This window comes from Oryzias latipes, chromosome 15, assembly GCF_053564925.1.
Source record: "Oryzias latipes strain Hd-rR chromosome 15, Olatipes_Hd-rR_3.1".
Classification (NCBI taxonomy): Eukaryota; Metazoa; Chordata; class Actinopteri; order Beloniformes; family Adrianichthyidae; genus Oryzias; species Oryzias latipes.
In genome coordinates, this window is record NC_136251.1 from 24,212,786 (window position 1) to 24,236,669 (window position 23,884).

At 36.9% G+C, this 23,884-nt stretch overlaps 2 protein-coding genes and 1 long non-coding RNA gene across 6 annotated transcripts; 2 read left to right on the top strand and 1 right to left on the bottom strand.

Annotated features, from left to right (window-relative positions):
• Positions 1–389: 389 nt before the first annotated feature.
• On the top strand, positions 390–9,804 carry sfxn3 (sideroflexin 3). Of its 3 annotated transcripts, XM_011484450.4 has the most exons (12): positions 390–527; positions 613–718; positions 2,821–3,017; positions 3,517–3,687; positions 4,718–4,816; positions 5,242–5,317; positions 5,391–5,476; positions 5,568–5,695; positions 6,297–6,346; positions 6,519–6,568; positions 6,663–6,710; positions 6,793–9,804. In XM_011484450.4, exons 3-12 carry the CDS (start codon positions 2,854–2,856, stop codon positions 6,887–6,889), a joined length of 969 nt encoding a protein of 322 aa, XP_011482752.1. In that variant the 5' UTR covers positions 390–527; positions 613–718; positions 2,821–2,853; the 3' UTR covers positions 6,890–9,804. The 3 variants fall into 3 exon arrangements, with proteins under 3 accessions (XP_011482752.1, XP_020565237.1, XP_078788144.1); XM_020709578.3 differs by lacking the exon at positions 390–527 and having other exon boundaries at positions 716–908; XM_078932018.1 differs by lacking the exons at positions 390–527; positions 613–718 and adding an exon at positions 1,088–1,226.
• A 1,393-nt stretch (positions 9,805–11,197) lies between these two features.
• selenou1a (selenoprotein U 1a) lies at positions 11,198–18,098 on the bottom strand. The gene is given in 6 exon segments (NM_001193545.1): positions 11,198–11,331; positions 11,415–11,579; positions 12,105–12,245; positions 12,328–12,419; positions 12,585–12,770; positions 18,061–18,098. Coding segments are annotated over 5 exon segments (639 nt in total). The 5' UTR covers positions 12,730–12,770; positions 18,061–18,098; the 3' UTR covers positions 11,198–11,235.
• LOC110016531 (uncharacterized) lies at positions 18,050–23,313 on the top strand. Of its 2 annotated transcripts, none has more exons than XR_002291855.3 (3): positions 18,050–18,177; positions 22,496–22,589; positions 22,826–23,313. It is a non-coding gene; the product is annotated as an uncharacterized LOC110016531 (long non-coding RNA). The 2 variants fall into 2 exon arrangements; XR_002291856.2 differs by lacking the exon at positions 18,050–18,177 and adding an exon at positions 22,119–22,180.
• The last annotated feature ends 571 nt before the right edge of the window (positions 23,314–23,884 follow it).

Consider the following 23,884-nt stretch of genomic DNA (forward strand, 5'->3'; position numbering starts at 1 on the left):
TAAATTGACGTATATGTTCCTCTGCTTTATTGTAATTTAATCCATAATAAAACTGATCTTTTGTAAAGGATGTTTTAGAGAGAAAACTAGAGCGCGAGCGCCCTCTTTTGAATTGTGTGTTCTAAACCTCAGAACTTCTTTCAACTTTTGCACACATTTTAAAATGGCTATATTTAGAGAAAGGTTTTCTATTATTGTAGATAGTAAATTATTCGGAATATTTGTAAATAGTCTTTTGGGTTGGGTTGTCGTTTGCGTTTTGTGGAACACGGAAAATATGATAAAACTCAAGTCTTTTCTGTTTTAGCCAATCACGAGCGGTGTTTCGTTGACGCCCAGGGATTTCTAGCATTTCAAATGCTACGACATAAACCCCGCCCCTAACTTGTGACCATGCATGCTGCTTTCAAGTGCGCCGATATAGCTTTGTTTTTTTACTATCTAATCTAACCGCCGTGCTTCTGACTACATTTTAAATCACGAAAAGCCTTGTAAATCTACTGCATGGGAATTAATAACTTTTGAAAGTATAAAGTTAATTTAATAATTAGACAAAATTCTCCAAACTCCAAATAGATGTGTTTTATATCATGTTCTCATCTCTCTCTGAAGAAATGTAGTTGAACGATTTGTTTGTTACCCTGAAAGCATCGCGAATTCAACTGGCTGTGCTGTGATATTGAGAGGTCATACATTTTCAAAAAACGAAGAAATTACAGTAAGTAAATGTTTTGCTAACATTCTTATTCTCGTGAACTGCCTTTTTAAAAACAACCCGGACAATTCTCCGCGTGTTCCATTTGGATATTTGTTTCCAGCGCTGTCAAACGTTAGAATATTTTAGCATGCACACAGAGAGAGTCACTAGCTGAACCCGTTTATGCCCGTATTTGTTTCGACCAACTCTGGTATAATTTGTTTATTCACATTTTTGATTCTGCATATACCTCATTATTTGTTAGTTTTTTTTAATGCTTTCTGTTTTCTCCAGCACGAGTGTTCCGTTGGTGCTTTGTTGCTAGCTTGAATGCTACATCGTAGGGGATCTAGCAGCATGTCGTGATGATAAAGATCCAACACCATCTGTCTTCGAGTTTCTTTGGAAATCTGAATTCATTTCTGTGGGCCCTTGTTAGTTTATGCCTTGGTTGTCTTTGAACGCGTTGCGGAACAGACATATTTTTGGATAAACCTCTTTGATCCCCTTCCATTGATTGTCCTTGAATGTACGTAGCTGATCATGACTTTGTGTACAAGAACTAAAGCAGGAATAATAGCACTCCGGTTTTATTTTGTGTTTTTTTTTCTTCTGAACCGGGGCCATGATTAAGAGAGAGGACGAAAGCGAAAGCATGATTTGTCAATAATGTTTTCATCATGTTCTGCATGAATCCATTTTACTCTGCATAAACACATCTGACTTCAATGCCTGTCATTAATTGTAAAGTCTATACAAAGCTCGAGGATGAGTTAAATCAGGTGTTTGAGTAGATTTTTTTTTTGTTTGTTTGTTTTTTTAAGCACAATGTGCCTGACAGCAGATGTTTACCAAAGCAGGTCATAGTATGGATTCATAGATTTGGCATTCAATGGCACTCATACAGAAGGAATGCTCCTCTCTGCATAGATTCTCGCTCATCCAGGTAGATTCCATTGAAGTAGAAGCTAATAAGTAGTCGATTGGACTTAGTTTATCTTTGATAATAAAAGACATTTCTCCTGTTCTCATAGAGGCCTTCTTATATTCTGAAATATAGTAGTATATCAGAATGTGGCTACTCACTAAACCCTATTTATAGCTGAATCACCTATGTGACAGACAGCTCCCAAGTTACAGCATTAAGCATCAATGCCACACATAATTGTAAAACTTAAGATTGAGTATCTTGTTAGCTTTGTATAGCATAATCTTCTATTAAATATTTTGCTGACATTGCCATTATTTACTAGTCATTTTTCTCATTTCTTTCAGAAATGGACATTCTCCAAATAGATTAAAAAAGTATTCTTCATTTTATTTAAATAACCTTTTACCCAGTTTTTAGCAAATAATTGAATGTTTAAATAGGACAACTTTATTTGGATGTAATTTCAAGCAAAAATGCAAAAAAAAAAAGTTTTTTAACTAACTCTAAAATTGTTTTAAATCTTTAAATACGATGCCATTTCAATGCTTTAAAATAAATTAAAAAAATGATTGTAGTTTGATGGTGAGGCATTTTTTTTATGGTGTCAGCTGACTTCCATTACAGCTCACAATGATTTCCTTCCTCTTGAAATCACAGCCATAACTGATGAAAACCACAACCTGGTATCTGCAATAAAAAGCAAAAAAATAGATAAACGGGCATCACAGAATGTTTTTTTTTTTTAACATAAGTAGCAACTGATTCTGTAGGAATCAAGCAGCTTTATTCAGCTTGTGGTTAACATAACCACATGTCAGCCAAATATTTTTTATTATTATTTTTTTAAATAGTTATAGTCATGTTGTCATGCCAGTATTCTGTGTGTGTGGTCATGGGGTGTATGCGTCAATGGAGGGGGGAGTTTGATTCGATTAGATTATGGTGTTTGATGATGGGTGAGGGGTCCAAACCCCTTTAGCTCAGGTAACCTTGAGGAACTTTCAGTTTTTCAGTTCCTTTCAGTTCTTTATTTTTTCATAATTAGCCTTTATAAACCTTACACAGAGCACAGAAGATCTCATAATATTGAACCTTTTTTTAATCTAACATTATGCTGCCATGAAAGGAATGTTTTATTTATACTACTTTTTTTTTAACATAAATTCTTCTTTCTCTTTCCTCTAATTTGTAGTTTAAATATTTGCTATCATCAGAAAAGGCCAGAATGTCTTCAGATTTGTCCCTCAACATAAACATCAAGGAACCAAGATGGGACCAAGGCACATTCATGGGGCGTGCCCAGCACTTCTTCATGGTCACCGACCCCAGAAATGTTCTGCTGTCCTCTGAAACTCTGGAAGAGGCTCGAGTGATCGTAGAGAACTACAGGTGAGGTCAGGTGATGGTGAATTTGAAGCTGATCGTGTTAGAAACAAGGATTCTTTAGAGAGTTCTTCAGAGAGTTTGGATTGTGAAGGTTCTTTTAGAAGACGTTTCATTGCTCTTCTGAGCAGCTTCTTGAGTTCCAAGTACTGCTGAAAAGGAAGTGGAGCTTTTTAATGTGCTGACTTCCCAGCTCCCAAAGAGGAAGCTGAGCTTCCCAACCAGCTGTTAGAACTAAAAATGAGACTCAAATGAGCAGCAAAACATCTTTTAGATGAACTGTAATAGTTTAGTGGCTCTGAAGAAAAGAAATGCTTTGATAAGATGTCTCGGATGAAAAGAAAATGTGTACTTCTGGAGTCGAAATGCCTTCATTTGTATAATTTGCACTGAAAAGCTTTAATTCCCTGACATCATTTCACTACTCAAATTAGTGCAATGGTGGTTTATGCATATACTTCATCATTTGTTGACCAAAATTTCTTTTTTTTAATTCTTTTTTTAGAGCTGGTGTTGTGAAGCCTGGCTTGACAGAGGATGAGCTCTGGAGAGCCAAATATGTTTATGACTCTGCCTTTCATCCAGACACTGGAGAGAAGATGTTTGTGATTGGCCGCATGTCTGCTCAGGTGCCAATGAACATGACCATCACAGGCTGCATGCTTACCTTCTACAGGTACAGGAGTTTTTGAAATACTAGATTTTATTTAGAATTATAAAAACAGACAGGGCATTAGATTTATTTTTAGGGATCCAGTGCATAAAAATAGAATATTTAATCCCTACACTGTGGAAATCCTCTTAAAAAAATATCACCATTACTGCTGAATACTGAGAACTCCCAGCACATTAACATTTTATAGGTACAGTAGATTGATTAAAAACAAAAAAGGGTAGCATTTTCATTTATTACCCAACATAATAATATATTGGATGATAAGGTTTTTACATAACTTATTCACATTTTTTATTTTCATTGTTTAGGATTTGTGCTTGTTAATCTCTGCCTGCTTCATTCTTTTTTTCAAATGAGCACTTTAGGGAGCTAAAAGTTCATTTTTCCATTCACACTTTACATGCAAACGTATTCAGTACCATTCCTGTAAATATGTAAAATTTAACAGATATTACAAAGTCAAAGTTTTATCAATTCTATTACAATTTTGCTGTGAAGTTGTGCGTAACCCTTGTGCTATCCTAGGCATTTTAATGTTGGGAGTTGGGTCATCTAGACCCACTAGACAGTGCGCTGAACCTTTTTTCTTCAATGATTTGTGATCTTCACTGGTGTCCATGGATGACATGAAATCTTTCCACCTTTATCCACCTTTGTCATGGTAGGGAGAACACGTCAATGTAAGGGTGGGGTCATCTAAGATAGCACAAGGGATAAAGTTTTGCGCAACAGCCCAGCTTTTCTTCTGTATGTTCAGCAAAAACAGAACAAAGAAACTAAATACGAAAACACTTGTCAGCTGCTGACTAACTTAAAATGTGCTAAACTCCTGATTTTGAAAGATAACCTATATTAGGTTATATTTATGATTGAAAATTTTAAGAATAGATATAAATTTCCTAAGTGTATGACTCAAACATGACTTATACTTTTAAATTTAACTTTTATTTTATATTTGACTGTTAGTAGTGTTACTAATTAGTACAAAAACACAACTTTTCCAACACTTTGTCCCCTTTTTTCTTTGCAGGACGACTCCAGCGGTTGTTTTCTGGCAGTGGGTTAACCAGTCCTTTAATGCTGTTGTTAATTACACCAACCGCAGTGGAGATGCCCCCTTGACGCTGAAGTAGGAGGACTTCTCCTTTCTCGTGACTCTTGCTTGTTCCTCCTTTCCCTCCAAAGTGGTGTTAGGAAGGAGGCTGTAGGAGATTCTGTGCTCTCCCTCCCTGTGCTATTGTGTTTACACTGATAAGCACGTTCAGCTGCGTGGCGCTGTGACCTCGTGCCGACAACCACATCCTATCTGATGTTGAGCTAAAATGCATAGTTCAGCAGGCTAAATTTTGTGAAAATGGGGAGGATTAAATCTGTGACATTATCAATTTTTTGCACGTTTCCTTGAACCTTTAGCCTTGTTGGAACTTAATTTTATTTCAACATTTGTATTTGTGGCTTCATCTTGAGCTGTCATATTAAGATTTCTGTTACAAAGAATAAAATAAATAAATGGTTTAGAAGTGTGAAAAATCTGCTTTTTGTGTTTGCTCATAGTCAACTGGGGGCAGCCTATGTCAGTGCTACTTCTGGAGCTGTAGTCACCGCCCTGGGACTGAAGTCTCTGGCCAAGGTAATATATCGTATTCACTAAATGAAGAACATAATTGAGATGTAACATCAATGCCTGTGATTCTTTGTTGCAGCGCCTACCTCCAATTGTTAGTAGGTTTGTCCCTTTTGCCGCTGTTGCTGCTGCAAACTGCATCAATATTCCCTTCATGAGACAGAGGTAAGGTTGTACATGAGTCACTGAAAGCTGTCTTGTTTTGGCAGAAGCAGTAGATTTGGTAGATGATTCTATTTTTCTTCTTTCTGATCAGGGAGTTAAAGTACGGGATCCCTGTGATGGATGAAAATGGCAACAGGTTAGGGGAGTCTGCCAATGCTGCCAAACAAGCCATCGCGCAGGTGGTGGTGTCGAGGATCGGCATGGCAGTCCCCGCTATGGGTAATGTCAGCCTTTGAGGTTTGGGACATGTTTCTTAAGAAATAAATATGAAACCAGTTATTAGTACTTTAATCTTGCTATTTTTAAATTGTTTTTCACAAGAGGCGGACTATTTGATGTGACATGTTGTCATGGTAACGGCTTCCAAGCCTGCACCAACCAAGAAAGATCATCATTAACGCTGATCCTTATATGCGTATCAACAATTTATGTCAGTAATTAATAAAGAAAAAGATTTATAAACACGTTATCACTCTATATCAAGCAAACGTAACAGGAGGGTTTAGGAAGGTGCATGCTCCACATAAGTTGTTAGAATGGATCATATCAGAATAAAAGCAGAAAACTGTTCTACCACAGGCGTCTTTCAGGGAAAAATAACAAACTTGTTTGAATTTTGTGGACAAATGAAAACTGTTGCTTTGAAACGAGATGTGTTTTCATCCAACTGTTAACCATTCACTGGGTGAATGGAGAAGGTTGTTGTGGTAACATGAACTTTAAATTCTCCCTTTTAAGGTTTAAATTTCCCTTTTGTCACACTTGGTTGGCCATAAAGCAGAAGTTCCTCCATAACTTTTTGTACTTTTTTTGTTTTCAGCCATCCCACCTGTTATCATGAATGCCCTGGAGAAAAGAGCCTTTCTGAAGGTAAACTCTCTGCAGATGTGTGAATGTTCTTCTTGCCTCAGAACTGACTTGTTCTTGCTTTTAGTTAAGTCGTTTCTTCATCATCGATGTGTTAGACTTGTTTTCATCTAAGTGTGGATGACACTAACAGAAGACCTCTCAGACCTTTTGCTCTGATTTGTCTCCTTTTCAGCGATTTCCGATTCTAAACGCTCCTGTCCAGGTGGGCCTCGTCGGTTTGTGGTACGTGAAGTTCTTTCTTATCTCCAACAAGCGTTTTTATGTAATATAAAGGAAAGGAATGTCTTAACATTTCTTCCTGTGCTCCTATTTCCAGCCTGGTGTTTGCAACTCCGCTTTGCTGCGCCCTGTTTCCTCAAAAGAGGTACCAGCTCCACATTCCTCCTCACTTACAGGTTTGTTTGTTCTTGTCAGCCTCTGAGTAACGTTCCACCGTCTCTTTGAAGCTCCATGAGCGTGAGCGGGCTGGAGGCAGATCTGCAGGAACAGATACGACAGACGAGTCCTCAAACCACGACTGTCTACTTCAACAAGGGCCTGTAGAGGAAGGCAGAGGAGCACTAACCATTCAAACGCTCACGTTAGACACATTTATGAGCACAAAAATGAGGATAAAATGATATGTATCTATGGGGATAATTTCCTCTTATCATAAAAGCAAAAGATTTTAATGATTTTTTTTTTTAATAAGGTTTATGTTTATGAGAAAATTCAACTGTAGTTTTGAAGAAAAAAAAGATTACAGACCTTAAGTGAGAAAAACATTTTTTTTTTGTCTTCCACAGATCAGAACTATACATTTAGTTGCATTTAATGATACTGGAAGTTTGTCATTTTTATGCCATTTAAATAAATGGTATTTTATGAAATATATATACAGTAAAAATCAAGCATCCCACAGTAACATCCATGCAGTTTTGAATTTTGCTCTTTTCACTGGGTTCTATTGCAAAGGTGTTCTAAAGGTGGTCAGACGTTTCATTTCTTTGAACATGCTTGTGTTCTGATCGACTCTGCCTCCTGTTTCTTTTTTTGAGGTCGGCCTTATTAAGCCATGCAGCTATAGTTGCAGAAACTTGAAGGCTCTTGGAGAACCTTCACTGCACTTTTTCAACTCCTCCAACATCTATTTCGGCTTTATTTCTACTCATTCTCCTCCTTTTCCAAACAGTAATTAAATTGTACACAGTAGAGGTTTTCTTCCTTAAATCAGCTTTGATAGTGAACAGAAACCTCTAATACTGATGTTCGAAAAAATACCCATACCTGTGACCTCTTCATAAATTTTAAAATTCCCTTGTTAAAAACACTTTTTCATAATATTGTTCACTCTGCCACAGACTAAAAACATGCAGATCAGCACATGCTTTTTAAAATAACCTTTTTTTCTGACCATGCGAGTCAGTGTTGTGTAAGAATACACTTCTTTTTTGAATGGCACAAGTTTTTAGACAACCACAGTTTGGAATAAAATCAACTTAGAGGTGCTAGGAAGTGATTAAATGACACAATTGATGTATACACAGGATGTAGAGGAACCCTCATACCTTCATCCACCCATGATTATTTGCCTGAGTTTTGTGCTTTGCCTCTTGTCCATCAGTGCAGCTTCTCATTCTTGCTCTCCTTTAAGTGTTCTTACGCCCCTCTGACATTCCTAATACACGGCAACGAGGTGCATGTTAAAACCAACATCATTTAGAAAATGTTATTTTGTGAATATACATGGACAAAGGTCACCTGTTTCTAGACTTTTAGTGACAACATTTGCTGTTCTAACCTGCAGGGAAGAATGTATTGCTGCTTTTAAAACAAAGATGTTTTTATTAGCTGGATGTAAGCTTGTGCAGGAATTATGAATACAGTTTTTACCAAATTGCATAAGTAATCTGACAGTATCAAAGTACCTAAATGATTGTTCAATTGGATTAAAACTGTGTCTTTATGTGTTGAAGTGGTCAGTTTTAGTTTGGCCACAGGGTTTTCTGAAGTTTGCAGAACGCGTTTCTGTCCAGGAGAATTTGAAGTTGCTGATGGAGAAATAGATGCATTTATCCTATTTATGAACATGTGACTTTGTTTGTCTTGGAGATATTTATAAATGCAGTATATTTGACGCTTGTGTGTGTATACATATATGTGGGAAAACTCTGCGAGCTGCTGGTGTTACAGGATCGGATTGCTGCACATAAAGAAGTGGGCTTTATGCTCTAGTGCTCCCTGATTTGAAAAGAGTGTCTCTGTTCTTGTAAGCAACAAATTGGCAACAACTATTAGCGTTTGTGCAGGGCAATTTTGGTGTTTTTAAAATGAAATACTCTATGGACTGTACAGGTGATTGTCCCACTGTAAGACATTTAACTTATTTAGCAGAGTTATGGTCAAGACTTTGAAGTGCTGCATAGTTTTTTTTAAAGGGTATTTATGCAAAATTCCTGCCAGATACATGGCTGTGTTTGGATTTAGTGGTGTGATTCAAGGTTTTTGTTACCAATAAATTGCAATAATATTGGTAAATGTCTTGTAAAGATCATTACCAAACTACTATTTTCTAATAACAATGTACACAATGTCATAATAGCCGTCTCTCATTGGTGGCACATTTAGTCAAACTAGGTTCTTTTCTCAGGCATCTTTGGAATTTTGTTCTGCTTCAAAGTAAGACTGACTGCAGCATTGTGGTGGGCGATAGTGGTTTTCCATCCATTCATTTTCCAAACCCGCTGAATCCCTTTAGGGATCATGGGGGTTGCTGGAGCCTATCCTAGCTAATAACAGACTCCAGTTTGACCCAGACAATGAACCTTTTATTAGATTTTTTTTAGTAGCCCTTGTTTTGCTGCCGTACAAGTTGTCAGGGTTTGTTTGCATTGAATTAGATCGTCACTATAAAGTTGAATGAACTGTGCTCAGAGTTGCACTGCTGCACAAATATTTTTGTGGTATAGAAATGTTTTATTTTATTTTTGTCTTACCAAGAAACCTTTTTTTCAGCATTGTTATTGCTTCTTCCTTTGACGCTGTTTTTGTTTTAAATTATTGAACAAACTAAAGATTTAATGCAGCAGGCAATCGTGTTTTTGTAGACTTAATCTCAGCTTATGTCTGTACTGTAAACCATAGCACATCACAGCCACAGATCCAGCCAAAAATTCCACGTGAGTCAATCAAGTTGAAGGAAAAGGTGAACCTGTACCGCATTTAGTTCCACAAAATTCAGAAGGATTCAAGTCGCACAATAGCAAAGGTATGACACACAACCTTCCTGCAACACTCCATGAATGTTTGGTTTCTTTTGTGTTTGTAAAAACTCACATATTGTCAGTATTGGTGCACAATGTTTTCCTTGTTTTGTATGGGTTTGAAAAGATGTTTTCTTGATGTAAAATGTATTTTAATCAGAGCAACAGAATAAAACGTGTGAAGTCCAAAGGTGTCTTGGACAGACAATTCCAAAACTTCTGTGGTTAAGTGTGTTAATGTGGTTTGAATAAAATAAGACAAAAAAGTATATACGTGTATAACACACTAAAGTAAGCTTTCCTTTGGTAGGTCTCATTATTTAGACTGAAAAGTCCTTTCCATTATGACATTAAAAAATACTGTAACTTAAGTTTCATAATATTGTTAAAGTTTCATTGTCTTGTTAAAAAGAAATATCAAAGTTGTTTAGTACCTAAATCTTCTACAAAAGAAGCTATTTGAATCATAAATGAGTGAATTTAAACTTCAGAAGCTTCTTTTTTTTGAAGACCTCCCATTTAAATCTTGCTGAAAAAAATATTTGTCCTCAAAAACTGTATTTTATCATTGTTTAATCTCAGTTAACTTTGGATTTTTCTATTTGATTAACCTGTTAAAGACAGACTCTGGTGAAAATGGTGTTTTTTTCATGTTTGGGGAATTTTCTGATGACAGAAAACATAAGAAAATTAAGATTTAAACTGCATCTCTAAGTATTTCTTTATTTAAATTGTGAATCAGGAGCAGACAAGAAAATGCAGTATAATAAAAGATTACCGGTACATTCGTCTCTTAAAAACTTTTCTTCGTTCATATTTTTCCTCGCTTTCTTATTAATTACTGCCATTCTACAGAAACTTTGTCCAAGAAAACAACACAGGTTTTTGGATTTTGGCTAAAAACGACAATCACAATTAAAGGACCGCTTTTACAATATATCAAAAATGTTTTTTTTTTATTTAAACTTTCACTTTTGCTACCATGGATTTTCTATTGGTGAAGACATGAACACAAGTTAACAGATATAGTGATCTTTATTTATGAGCAATTGAAATATAAATGAGGTATTAGATCCGTTTCTAACACAAACAAATCAACTTATAAGAAACTGCATTTTCCTGCAAGCAACACAAACTCTTCTCATGGTGAGGACGGAAGCTGAAACCTGTGCGTGTGTTCGGCATCGAACCAGCTCCTCTCAAAACGGAGTTTAGAGTCAGGTTGTCATTATCACACACACAGTTCACACACTTCTGCCTCTCACCCCTGAGGTGATTCAGCTGCCTGCAAAGCAAATGAAGCATTTGCAACCTGCCAAAAACTGTCACTAACAAACAATCAGAATAAGTCCTTTTTTCAAGTAAATCGTTTTTGAACATGACATTTCAATTAGCGTTAGGACTACCATACCTGATTGAAAATGCTGCATTTAAACCCCTTAATGCCCCAAATCATATCTAGCTTTTTTCAGGGACGTGTAACGCCATCCTGCGGTTTATACCCCAGATTTTAAACGCAACAACAAGACATTTAGCTGATTAAATGTGACATTAGACATTTGTTTATAAAAAGCTAAGCATGCCAACAAAAAAGAATTCTGAATAATCTTTCAAACTATTTCAGTGTTTCTCTATTGCTCACAAAACTTATTTTGCTGGGACAATTTTCTGTATAGCCTTCAGAACATCTGCTGTGTCCACTTTATCTCCAAACTGCTTTTCACGGTGCTCCAGGATGATTCCCTGCCAAAAAAAACAAACATGTTGTTGAATGCAGCAGGGCTTTTATTAGCAGTCGATCAATATCTGTGTGTTTGATCAAATACCTGCTCTCCTGCTCCGATGACATACACGCCTCCGAGGATGAAGCCCTCTCCGTTCATGTTTCCCTGATAACCAGATTTCCACGCCCTGATGAAATTCTGCCACACTCCAATTCTAATGAATCCGAGACCTCCCATCCTCCTCTGCAGCGGACCGTAGAAGCGTTTCTGCCAAAACACGAACAGGCAAGTACATGGACGAGCATTAAAAACAAGAAAAAAGTTGCTTTACTTTCAGATTGTTGATGTATAATTGTATTTAAAGTCAAAACATATCAAATAAAACAGTTGAAAAATGATTTTTTTTCTGCACGATATGAGGAAAGCTTGCTATGTTTGATATTAGTGCGATGATGATGTTACATGCGATACATGAAGAAATCATTTCCATTTTTTGTTTTAAATAAAAGTCAACATAAACTACAAATTACCCTCGCTTACACAGGAGACAGACACCTAACATCAAATAGACTCCATTTGACGTGAAGAGTCCATAGATTGGTCAAATTCATAACATGCTCTTTTTAATTTGTTCAATACTTCAAGCTGTCATGAGATTATTTTAGCACGTGTGTAAACATTTACAGTGATCTTTTATCGTAATTTAGCGTCATCTTTTGCGTATTGAACAGGCTGACAATAAATGTTGCGTGTATTTTGCCTACTATGTATATAAAATAATTGGCAGCCAACCTCTTCATCTATGTAGATGTCCCCAGCGAAGTGCGGTCGGAAGTCCTGGATCTCTGAGCCGAGGTTCTCCTTCACCACAGCGACCAGAGGGACCCCGAGCTCTTCCAGCTGGGGCTTCAGAGAGGAGAGCTCAGAGGCCTCCTGCAGCACAAAAACTGAACTGTCAGGCCCAATTTGACTCGGATGCTTGAAGGTAAGGATTAAAATACAAAAATCACGACACCTCTCTGCACAAAAATCATCCAGGTCGCCGTACAGCCATGACCACAGCTCCATTCTTATCCCACAGCCTCTTTGCTTTGATGACCTTGGTGTCTGTAGACAAGCACAGTTATTTAATAATTATTATTCTAATCTTTGCATATCTAAAGGAGAAAATACAAACTTTTATGGTCGCATAAAACATTTATCCAGTAAAAAAAGCAGCTTCTAGCAGCATGCCCCCTTAGTTTGGGTGGTGGATTGTGGCGTGCCACTCACGGTCGAGGGTGCATCGCAGGTCAGCCTCTTCAAGAAACTCCAGGGAGGCATTAGCAGCTTTAGGAAGACAAAGATCTGTGTTGGCCAAGAAGATTCCAGCCAGGGCAGCTCCCACAGCCCCCAGCCCCAGAGACCACATCCCCATTGCAGAGAGATCGCCCTCCAACCCGGACACCAGCGACGACACTGCAGCACCAGGCAAAAGACGTCAAGACACGCGCAGCACGGATCCTGCTAACGGCAAGAAGTGAAAAGAACTTTTCCTTTGTTTGAAATACAGATTTTTTGTTACAGTATTTACTATCAGGCTGTCAACACATTTAGAAATAAATGGGATACATTTTAAAACTTTTTATTATGAACTTATTAATTATTTTGAGGATGAAAATGACTTTTATGTCAGTTAGTAAGCATACATACATTTATGTATATACAGATGTTGAATATAGTGTAAGGATAAATGGAAACATTGAACTGCTCAGTGTAACACTGTTCAACGATAAGAATAAACCAATTACTATTGCTGCTATTTTTTTTTAGGTAGATATTTTCTTACCAATATGTTGTTTTTCAAAGCTCCTTTACTATTTTTCAAAAGACGAAACAGAACAAATTTTTATATTTTAGTTGTTTTTTTTCTTTTTGACAAATGTAAGTTTAAATTTTATTTTGCACTCAGGTTACATTTGTATTTATAGTCTGTAAATCCACATTTAAACTAAAATTACTCAAATTTTTCCTAAATCTATTTTATAGCCTTTTCTTGTTGAAATGTAACAATCAAGTAAGTTGTTTTTATTGGGTTATGAATGTAATTGAATCGACTAACAAAGGTTTGCCTTTGAAACAGATCATTGACTGTATAAGAGAACTGGACCGAGTGAGTGTGACGACACCCGTAGAAAATACTTCTGGCTCCAACGAAATGAAGTCAGTTCAGTCGCCATTTTTTTCACCATACAACGCCACGATGTTGGAGCCAGACATCGTCAGTGAGCAGTGATTGTTCAGAGTCAATTTGAGTCATCGTTTCTATGCCAACCACTCTCCCCAATCAGGAGTGAGCTTGTTGGAAGTCCACCCCCTACCGCTCAAAAGCAGGCTATTAAATCTGGCAAACGTTGCACATGTGGGGCCAGCAGGCCAGGCACCATATACTTCTACTGAGGCATCTGATTGGTCAGGTTATGACTTGAATAACTTGCAATTAAGGAAAAAAAAGGAGGATTAGCAAGAACGTGTCAAAAACAGGTAGCAGAGCAAGAAAGGTTATTCTGACATATAATGAATGAGTTATAGCAGTTTATTTTTCTTTAGAAGTCTATGGAATTTTGGTTTCTTGGAGCCAGCGGCTACTTTCTGTTTGGGACGTGAGTTTTCATACGTGCATCTGGCACAGGTGCTCAGAGCTTCAGGGGGTTGGATGGCTCAGTTGGCTGCGTGTGGGCTTGCCTCAGGAGAAACCAGGCTTCGTTTCTCACGGGCCACAAGGGGGCCCAAGTCTAGGTCCCCGTGCCTGTCCCCAGTCCGAATAAAATACAGGGCTGTGTCGGGAAGGGCATCTGCCGTTAAAAAAAAAAAGCGTTACTAAACCACCTGTATGAATTGGTAAAAGCTGATTCGCTGTGGCGACTCTGGAAGGGTCGTGCCGAAAGGTGACCATGCTCAAAGCATCAGGCGCACTCGTGTGGTCGTTTCCACACGGAAAATTAGTGTGGAAATTTGTTTTTGTCATATCTTCAGCAACTGTTTAGTAGAACAACATAGTAAACATGCCTTCCCTTCACTTACAATAGATCTTAAATAACGATATTTGATATCTACATGTTTAAGCATTTGTCAGTGCACAGTTTGGTTTTGATAGTTTCCTGGTTGTCCTTAGACGACTGCATGTGTATATTTTTAGTCATTCATACCTTCCAATAGTTGCTTTAAATATATGCACTATTGCAATGTGAAAACCATGTGTTCGGTTTCATGAGTAGTCAGTTCTGCTGCAGGCTGTTTCTTGGTTTTCTGGGGAAATGTTCAGGCTCACACCACAAACGCCCTGCAGTGCTGCGTCTGTCGGAAGTCTCTGACGCCCGTCAGCTGGATCTGCACTCAAGACTACACCGTCTTCCCAGAGCTGTACTGTACCTCCCCAACTGAGCAAAAAAAAAACACAGAACAGTTTCTACCTGAAGCCTTTACTCAAAACAACTTCACTACCCGAAAACATTTTAGGATTATTTTCCTTTCAGAACTTCAATTGAAAATCACTCATTCAAATGTTCCTCCACAGCGGTTTTGGAGCTCCTGGAAACAAGATCTACCTGAAAACCGAATTACAGGTTCAGACCAGCCAAATGCAACATCCTACCACTGAGCTGGACTCATAAAAACAAGAAAATCTCTGACTAAAATCCAAGGAATTAAGAAAAAACTTCCAATTTGTCAGCAAACGACTCCAAAAAAAATCCTCTCTGAGGAGCATCAGAATAAAGATCAGCAGAAACCAGACACATGCAACTATTTCAAGACACAGGACCTAAAACACTGAAGATCCTGAGGAGTCATCAGATGAACTTAAGGTTTACAGTCAAATCGCTCATGCAGAAGAACATCCATCTACAGGAGGAGGTTGAAAGGATTCAGAACTTTGGCTTTTGAACAATACTAGCAGGAGAAGAACTGATCGCCTCCAAAAGAAAGACCTCCAAAGACGACGTGAAGAGGAGGCAGAAAGGAGACACCGCCATGCTTCCATTGTTGCAGGAACAAAGTCAGAACACGGTCATAGAAACTCAGACCCATCAGCTCATGAAGCAAAACAAAGAACTCTCAGCGTGCAACAAAAAAAGTATAACTAAGAATGGAAAGAGCTTTAAGACACGATTGCCGGTTTGGTGGATATGACAAAGCTCATAATGCAAGCTGCATTATGCAAATAAATCCCAAAAATGGGGGGAAAAAACACTAAAATGTGTAAAAAAGATGATGAAGAAAACTGTCAAAAAAAGAATGTAAATTCAAAATAAATGTAGGGATGAATACATATCTGAAGTTTTAATAAAATACAAGAATGGGAAATTTCAAAGAGAATTTTACCGTATTCTAAAAGAAAATCTTATTTATCCAAAAAGTGAGGACAAAACACATCATTACAGAAAAGCTACAAATGGAATAAAAGATTTCCCCTCTAGCTTTTAGGTAGCTGTTTCACATGGGGAAAGCCAAAGCAGCTTTTGAGCTATACATTGATCAATTTGTACGGAATTTTTAACAACTTGTTTTTAAATAGCAAAAAGGGTGAAAAAGAACACAAGTAAAAGATGTTATCAGTACAAGTTAAATCCCTTTAAGGCAGGGATATCTACAAGACCCAGCATGCACTCTTCAAAGGTCCAGAAGGTGGTGCGGATCAACGGACACACGTTGGTTTGATGATAAAATATGAAACTAAAACACCAACGTCAGAGAATTTTGGCCACATCTTGAGATAGAAATGTATTAAATTGCATTAATACTAGACTTTTTATAGTTAAACTGATACAAACTTGATTTTAATAGACGGAAACCCTTTGAGTATTTAGGAAAAAACATAAAGATAGAGAATTATTTTAAAGGTGTTGCAGCTCATTTGACTTTACAGGCAGGACGTTTTTTTTATTTTGCGACACAACAACGTGCTTTTTGCCTCAAAAGTTTGCCAATAAATTACAAGATTTCTTTGAAATATTTAGCAAAGCATAAGTTATGTTTCATGCACTTCTTCTGGTATTACAATAACTTTGGGATCACTCGAGAAAAACTAAAGAGACGCTTCAGTCTGAGCTGCTGTGACACAAAGAAAACATCTATCTGTGGAGCATGATCTTGCCTGGAGGGATCTTGTTCGGATCGGGGCCTGTTTTGGCTTCACTTTGGTGAAAGAGAGCCGTCTGGGCTTGAAGGTGGGGTCTGGGTGGAGGGCTGCTTACAGTGGGGCTCCCCAGAGGCAGCGCCGCACGGCGCAGGGGCATTCTCCACCTCAAAGTAGCCGAACATCTGTGCACAGCTTGCATGTTGAGCGTCAGTAAAAGTCTGAGTCACTACACAAACCCTCAAGATTTCACTGGAAGACACAAACACAACAAGCGGAACCCTCAACTACGGTATCAAAGCAACAACGTTCACCTCAACACCCAAAAAAAAGGATTATTCAACCTGCTTCTGTTAAACCAGTTGGATAGGTGGTATTAACAGTTACAACAGATATTTATTTCCCACACTTTCCACTGCAGAGAAAAGGTCCAACTCCTAAATGCAAAAATAAATCAATAAAAAGCAGATGCATCTGAAAACTTCACTTTTTGTGCTCTCTGATGCATGACAGATTGCACACACAGTATGCATTAACACTAAAACACAAGCATGCATACAAACGGGGCAGAAATTCACTTCAAAAAGAAGGATAATCTGTCCTCTCCATCAAAACAGATCAGAAACGCCGCATACTCACTTATCTTAGATGGGAGGCAAATCATAAACCTAGTCTCTCCTGTGCTTGAGCTCCTGCGGCTCAAACCACCCAAATGCTTTTGAGACGTCTTTGCCTCAGAAGTCAAGAAAAAAAAGGAGAGAGAAAAAACCCAGAGGAGGAGCAAACAGTCTACAAAAACAGACTTAAGATGTGAAACCACAGTAAAAGTGCTTATAGTGTCACTTTTACCCTATAAGCTTTTATTAGTAATCAAGTATTTAAAATCATAACGAGGGTCAATTTAAAACATTTTACCAGTAAGTTTTATTCAGTCCTTTCATTTAAACTGTTTTGCAGATTTATTACCTAAATAAAACAAATCTAACAGATGATCTGAACGTAGAAAGGAGCCTTTTAATGATTTAATTACTGGATAGGATTTTTGGGAACATAGAAGGACGTTTTTCATGAATGATCTTTCTTTTTCTGGACTTCCTACTCTTATTTAACCATCCGGATAAAATGTAGGTGAAATTTTGAAAAATAAACATGTTTTTGATTCAAAGAAAACTGCAGTGAACACTGGCAGTATCAGTAATATTGTGTAAGACAACATGAAAAAATCAGCACTGCAAGTTTTTTAAATGTCTAATGTTTTTTTCTTGTTTATTGTATATTTCATAAATGCAGTTATGCTTTTCATATACGCAAAACTAGAACACTGACCTTGATATATTTTGTGTAACTAAGGAATAACTCATTCTATAAAAACGTGTATAGCGTCAAATCATTTTTGACAGAAACCTGCAAAGATCTTGTCATTCGTCATTTAATTTGGTCCAGTAGAACAAAGTTTCAGAAATTTGACACCCGAAGTGACGAGGGACGATTTATTAGCATAGCAACAAATTCAACCCATTGGTCTCGCGCGCGTGGATGACAGAGCTTTCACCTAAATTGACGTACTTATTTGAAAAGATATAACGGTTGTCAAAATGTTACGCATTTTTATTTCTTGGAGAAAAGACTTACCAGAATAATTTTGTAATCCCTCAGGTGTAGCGAAAGCGATTTCAGCGCATGCGTACTAATCCATTTGCAACGCAGGAAAAGTAATCGAGCAAGATAGACGAGACTCGATGGAAAACTGTAAGCACACAAAAATTATTTATTGGTTAAAAACAAACAAAAAGACAAAATATTGGCATTGTGTTATATTTTAAAAGTGTTACATGTTAACAGACACAAGATTACTTTTTGCCTGTGGTGAATATGCTAAAAAATATTTCACCTTTTTTATTTAAAGTCTGTTTCATGCTTTTAAAACAAGTCCTTAGAACTGGAAGGTTCCAGTTTTTCAAATTTAATTTTGTTACGTGTATTTTTTCTGCTTGTTTTTTTTATTTACGTTTTTTGTTTGTTATGTAAAAAATAAAAATTTGACAGAATGTTTTAATTTTTATACTGGAAAAACATAATGCATAGTAGGTTCAGATCATAACTCAATAAAAAGAAAAAGTCGCTGCTTATTGGAATAAACGGATGCCAAGATTTTTTTAAGGTAATAAATAGACCATTATCGTGTTCGTAACAATGTAATAACACCTGTTTTTTTCAACAACGGAGTAATTTAAATTCTTCCTATTTTTGTTTTTTACTGCGGTTTTATCATTATCTGAATGTAAAACCAGGTCCGTCACTTTGAATTCATCTATAAACCAAAAGCACCACCCGCTGGCGATGTCTGTCTTTCAGTCAGAAGGAAAAAAAGTGGGCGTGTCAACATTGAGATTGGCGATTGTGATTGGCTAAGAGCAGCGTCATGTTTCGTGGTAGCCAATCGGAGCTAACGCTGCTTTTAAATTTGGAGAGAGTTAAAGTTAGTTATTTAATGTTTTTAACAAAATATTTAGAAAATATTGCAGATATATAAATATATACATTATACTCATTTTAATGACTAATAAATAATAAAAAAAATAATAAATAATAAAACCTGATAAGAAAGTAAAATTTTGGCAAAGAGAAACTTTATTTATTTATTACAGTTATGCAAATTGTTTGTTTGCTGGTTACTCAAAGCTTTTACCGTAGAGTAATTCGGTTACTAACTCTGTTACTTTTTATAACGATTAAGCGTAGCGAGTAACTACTTACTTTCCTTAAGTGACAATCCCAGCACTGTTTTGTAATTGCACCAATGAAGCATTCACTTATTTTTTTCTCACAGGTAATGGAGAGTTGAGCCCTTTTTTATCTCACGTTTTTTTTCTACGTTTTTGGCATAATCAGCAATGTTTTCTGACTGTCATTGTGAGGGTACCCCTGTTTTTGCATACCAGCTGTTGGAACAGCAGCACTTTTACGATTCAACAATACATCTTATGAAATTGCAAGTGCTGTTGATATTTTTGGCAAGTTAACTTGTCTTATGTGCTGAATTCTTTATAATCAACACTTTTTAAAAATAAAGTTTAGACAAAAACACATTTAGTTCTTACGACGGAGTATTAGGGCCACCAAAAAAAAAAATTAGAGCCACCAAAAAAAAAAAAAAAGTAAAATTACGAGATTTTATCTCGTAAATTTAGGAGATAAAAACTCGTAAATTTACGACTTTTTATCTCATAAATTTACGACTTAAAATCTCATAAATTTACGAGAAAAAAGTCGTAGATTAAGGAAAAAACACCGAAGTTGTCCGTTTTTCGGAACCTAGCTTGAAGATGAAGTATGTGGAGCCTTTTGTGAAGCTTCATTTCCGGATTATTATAGGTTTAAAACAAAGAGATTCTGAACCTTTTGGCGACTCAAAATCAGATTATTGTCAATGTAGCCGTCTTTCCGGGGTTCAGTGTCAGTAAAGCGGAGTTTAATATGTAAAATAAGGAGCTCAGAGACGCGTTTGGGTGTAGACAATCGCTGCAGCCTTTATTCTCATTTTCATTCACATTTTCTGAAGTTCATTTGTCTCATTACGTCATGAACCTGTCATCCCAACACCAATGCGGAAGTAAACAGTGTTACAAACGCCCCCTTCTGCAGATGAAATGTCCCGTTTCAGCATAAAACAATAAAGAGGAATGAAAATAGTGTTTTATATTAGCTTTGGAACGTTGAAAATGCCAAAAAAGTGCTCCTCCTTTTGTGTGACGGAAGCGTCACACAGACGTAGAGTCTTGTCTTTGGTGGAGGAAGAAAGGATTCAAGCAAACAGCTGCAGGGACACCGACGACGGCTTCATCGGGCTGCAGAGATCCTGCAAACCAACCATCAATAAATAGAACTTTAATGAATCGTAAATCAAACAAATGAGCTTCCAGACATTTGGAACGTTATCAATAAACATTCAGCTCACCTGTTCAACAAAGTTTAGTCGGTCTTCTCTGCGGCTGCACGGCGTTCACCTGCTGCTCTGCATGCTAACTTCCACTGTAATCTCCTAAAATTACGAGTTTTTTTCTCCTAAATTTACGAGTTTTTATCTCCTAAATTTACGAGTTTTTATCTCCTAAATTTACTAGATAAAATCTCGTAATTTTACTTTTTTTTTTTTTGGTGGCTCTAATTTTTTTTTTTTTTGGTGGCCCTAATACTCCGTCGTAAGTTCTGAGTACTGCCTAGGGTTTTTGTTTTTTTTTTCCGTTACATGCACTTTATTCATATTGTTTCGGTAGAAACCTTCCGGGAAAAATTTAAATTCAACAAGTTGTCTTATGAAGACTAACAGTCTAGTAACTAAACACCCGACTTTGATTCTGTCCGTTATGTCCTGCTACACTTCCTGTCTTTATGACAGAGTTTTAAGGATTTATAAACAGAATTAGGAATCACCTTGATGATTCATTTTGTGCATCTTGTGTCTTTTATAGGTTAAAGAATTAAAAAAAAAACCTTTACTGAAGCTAAATAGTAGACATTTCTGCAGAGGAACTAGCCTAAGAACTCACAAAATCAAAATAATTTGTTTTACAGTTTACTCTTTTTCATCACCTTGGTCTAACTTTTAGTCTCCTAGTCTAAAATTCTTTGTATCATTACATTTTTTTAAACATATATTTTGCCATCCAACTAATACAAATTGGTCTAGTGTATTGACAAAAAGCTTTTTCCGTTTTTAGTTCTCAACATAAAATATAAGTTGGTCCATATTTCTCTGCAACCAGAAAAACTACCCTCACACCAGGACAACTATAACCATGTGCAACACTGCCTCATTTTGCTTGAAACATTTATGTAGATAAATCATCTCTCCCTGGTCCTTCAGCTTTACACTTCAGGAATAACTCAACCTCCATAAGGTTCAAGAAGTTATTTTAACAATGCAGTCTCATGTAATCTAAAAGAATAATTCAACTCAAGCTTAAAATAAATATAAAGGATAAAAATGTTGCACTGCATGGTAAAAGTAAACTTCATGGCAAGAATGACCCCTGCAGGGCGTTACTGGAGCAGCAAGTCAGTATTATTTCACAGAACACCATATTTATTCCATTTCTGTATTTTAATTTTTCTTTTTAGTCTGTATGGTTTGCCAGAAAACCAAGCTATTTATGACCATTTTTACAGCCACTGGGAAACAAGATAAGCTGTATCATTGATATAAACAGTACAAGGGGGTCAAAGTGTCTGAGGTGTGTGTTAATAGGTAATATTGGAGTGCAGTTAATGGCGTGTTTTGCTTTTATGTGTTTTGCAATAACTCGTCTGTGAAGACATTTATCCATAGAAGGGGATAACGGGAATGTAAGCATCTCACAAAACAGTATTATGGGTTTAGAGATGTGGAAGTGACGCAATAATACTCTTCTGCGGCACTCTTCCTGACTGATGTGCTGACTCACTTTCTGTTTCCTCGCCCAGATGCTCTCTGATAAGGCTGTTACTGATGTTCCAGTATGGAACTTAAATTGAAGGATTGGTGGGTTTCGTTGGAGAAAAACGAGGCATGTGATCCCATTCGGTTGTCCTGCAGCAGCTTTCTGTTTGGCAAATACTGTTATAGTAAGGATTGTGTAGGACTGACAGCCAATCACAGCTGACCGTTTGCTCCCCACCTCCTTTGGAGAGTTCCTCCTCGCAGTCATTGGCCAACATGTTGTGTTGTTATTGCGTAAGTGAAGCCTGTCAGAGAGCAAAGTTATGAAGGAAGGTAAATAAAGTATGATAGTAATGAGTTTTCTGACACATTAACAAAAAAAAAGTTCTATTATTTGATCTTTCATTTAAGTTTGTTCCTTATTTTGCATTCAACTTGAATTCAATGCGAAACCAAGCAAAGCTATAAAAGTCGTTGAAAATGCAAAGGAAGGCTGATAAGAGAAGATATTGATAGCCCTGTAGTAAGCTTGTTTATCTCCTGTTTATTGACAAGTAGCTTCTTATATAAGTAGCTGTATACACAGAGCAGCTCTTTGAAGCCTACAATAAAACTTCATGCTTCGTAACACTCAACTTCTCGCTCCAGATGAAACTGGTTGGAGGCCAGTTGGGGCCACAACATGGAGAAACGAGCAGCGGATGAAAACTACGTGTCCTTGAACCCGAGGAAAGACAAACAGGTGTTAACAGCCCCTGAGGCGGAGAGGCTGCCTTTATCTATGCCTGTTCTGTCAAGTTTGAGTCTAGCTGACTCTAATGTGGCACCTTTTAATTGTTTAGTCTTAAAATTTATTTTTTCTTTTTCAATTTGACAATTGAGCCTTGATTTTTTTTTCTTCTTAATCAGAGGCGTCTCATTGAGCTGTCAAAGTCAGAAACAAGGAGTAACTTCCTGCAAATGCTTCATCTCTTTTAGGGTCACGTGGGTCGGCTGAGGGCACATCCCAGCCGTCACTGGGTGAAAGGCAGCGTACACCATGTACAGGATGTCATAGGACTTATGAGAATCCCACACGCATGATTTAACTTCTTTAGAGAAATTACAAACATGGAGAAAAGGCCTCAAAAGGCCTCTAAGCATGTAAGCTGTATGTTTAGTGTTTATCAGACTTTCACAATAAAAGCTGATGGACGAGATGAGATCCAAAACATTTTATGACATTTTTACTGCAAGTGGAATTTGTTGTTGTTTTTACATTCTTTGACTTATCTTATCTATGTTTCAGGCTATGTCATTACACTCAGTAGTTGTTATTCATGAAATGATGTTAACATGGCTCCTTAAAAGTTGAATGTGAAACTACAAAATGTTTTACTTTTAGAATAAATACTTTTGGGCTAAAACCAGTTTCTTTCACACAATTTCTACACAAAAGCACCAGTAAATAAAACCCGTTTGAGTTATTATTGGTAGATTGTTGGTGGTTTATTGTGTTAAAGCACAAATAAAGTGGCAAAATGTGCACAAGTCTTATTAATACATCAATTTATATTAATAACTTTTGAGAAAAATACACATATTTAAAATCTCTACAGTTGCATTTTAAAAATTAACTGATTAATTCTGTTCTTTTTTTTTTCTAAAGAAGATGACATATATCCACTATTTTCATGCACTTTTGCATCAATTTTGTCATAACCTTTATTAAAGTTATCTCACAGGTAACCAGACAATACTCTTAAAGTAAAATCGTTTTTTCAATTCTTCGGAATTGAAAAAAGATCAGTCTCTGTGTGTGTTTTAGGGAGTGTTGGTCTGTTTTCAGCTCTGACAGGTTCGTTTGGTCAAAACAGAGGTGCACCATCCAAAGGTCGACCGCGCTGCTTTTTTTGGGATCGGGCAGGAATTTCATGCCTTCTCTAGTTTTTTCAAGTTCAGTTTGTGACATCAAACAGCACGGGAACTCTGACCTCTTTCTTCCTGTGCGCTACTTTGCTTTTCCTTGTTTGTCAATACACCTGGAGAAGTGACAAA

Coding starts and splice junctions, on each gene's coding strand:
- sfxn3 (XM_011484450.4), top strand. CDS start 2,854: ATGTCTTCAGATTTGTCCCTCAACATAAACATCAAGGAACCAAGATGG. Junction 6,569..6,662: donor GTGGGCCTCGTCGGTTTGTG/GTACGTGAAGTT, acceptor TCCTATTTCCAG/CCTGGTGTTTGCAACTCCGC. Junction 6,711..6,792: donor GCCCTGTTTCCTCAAAAGAG/GTACCAGCTCCA, acceptor GTCTCTTTGAAG/CTCCATGAGCGTGAGCGGGC.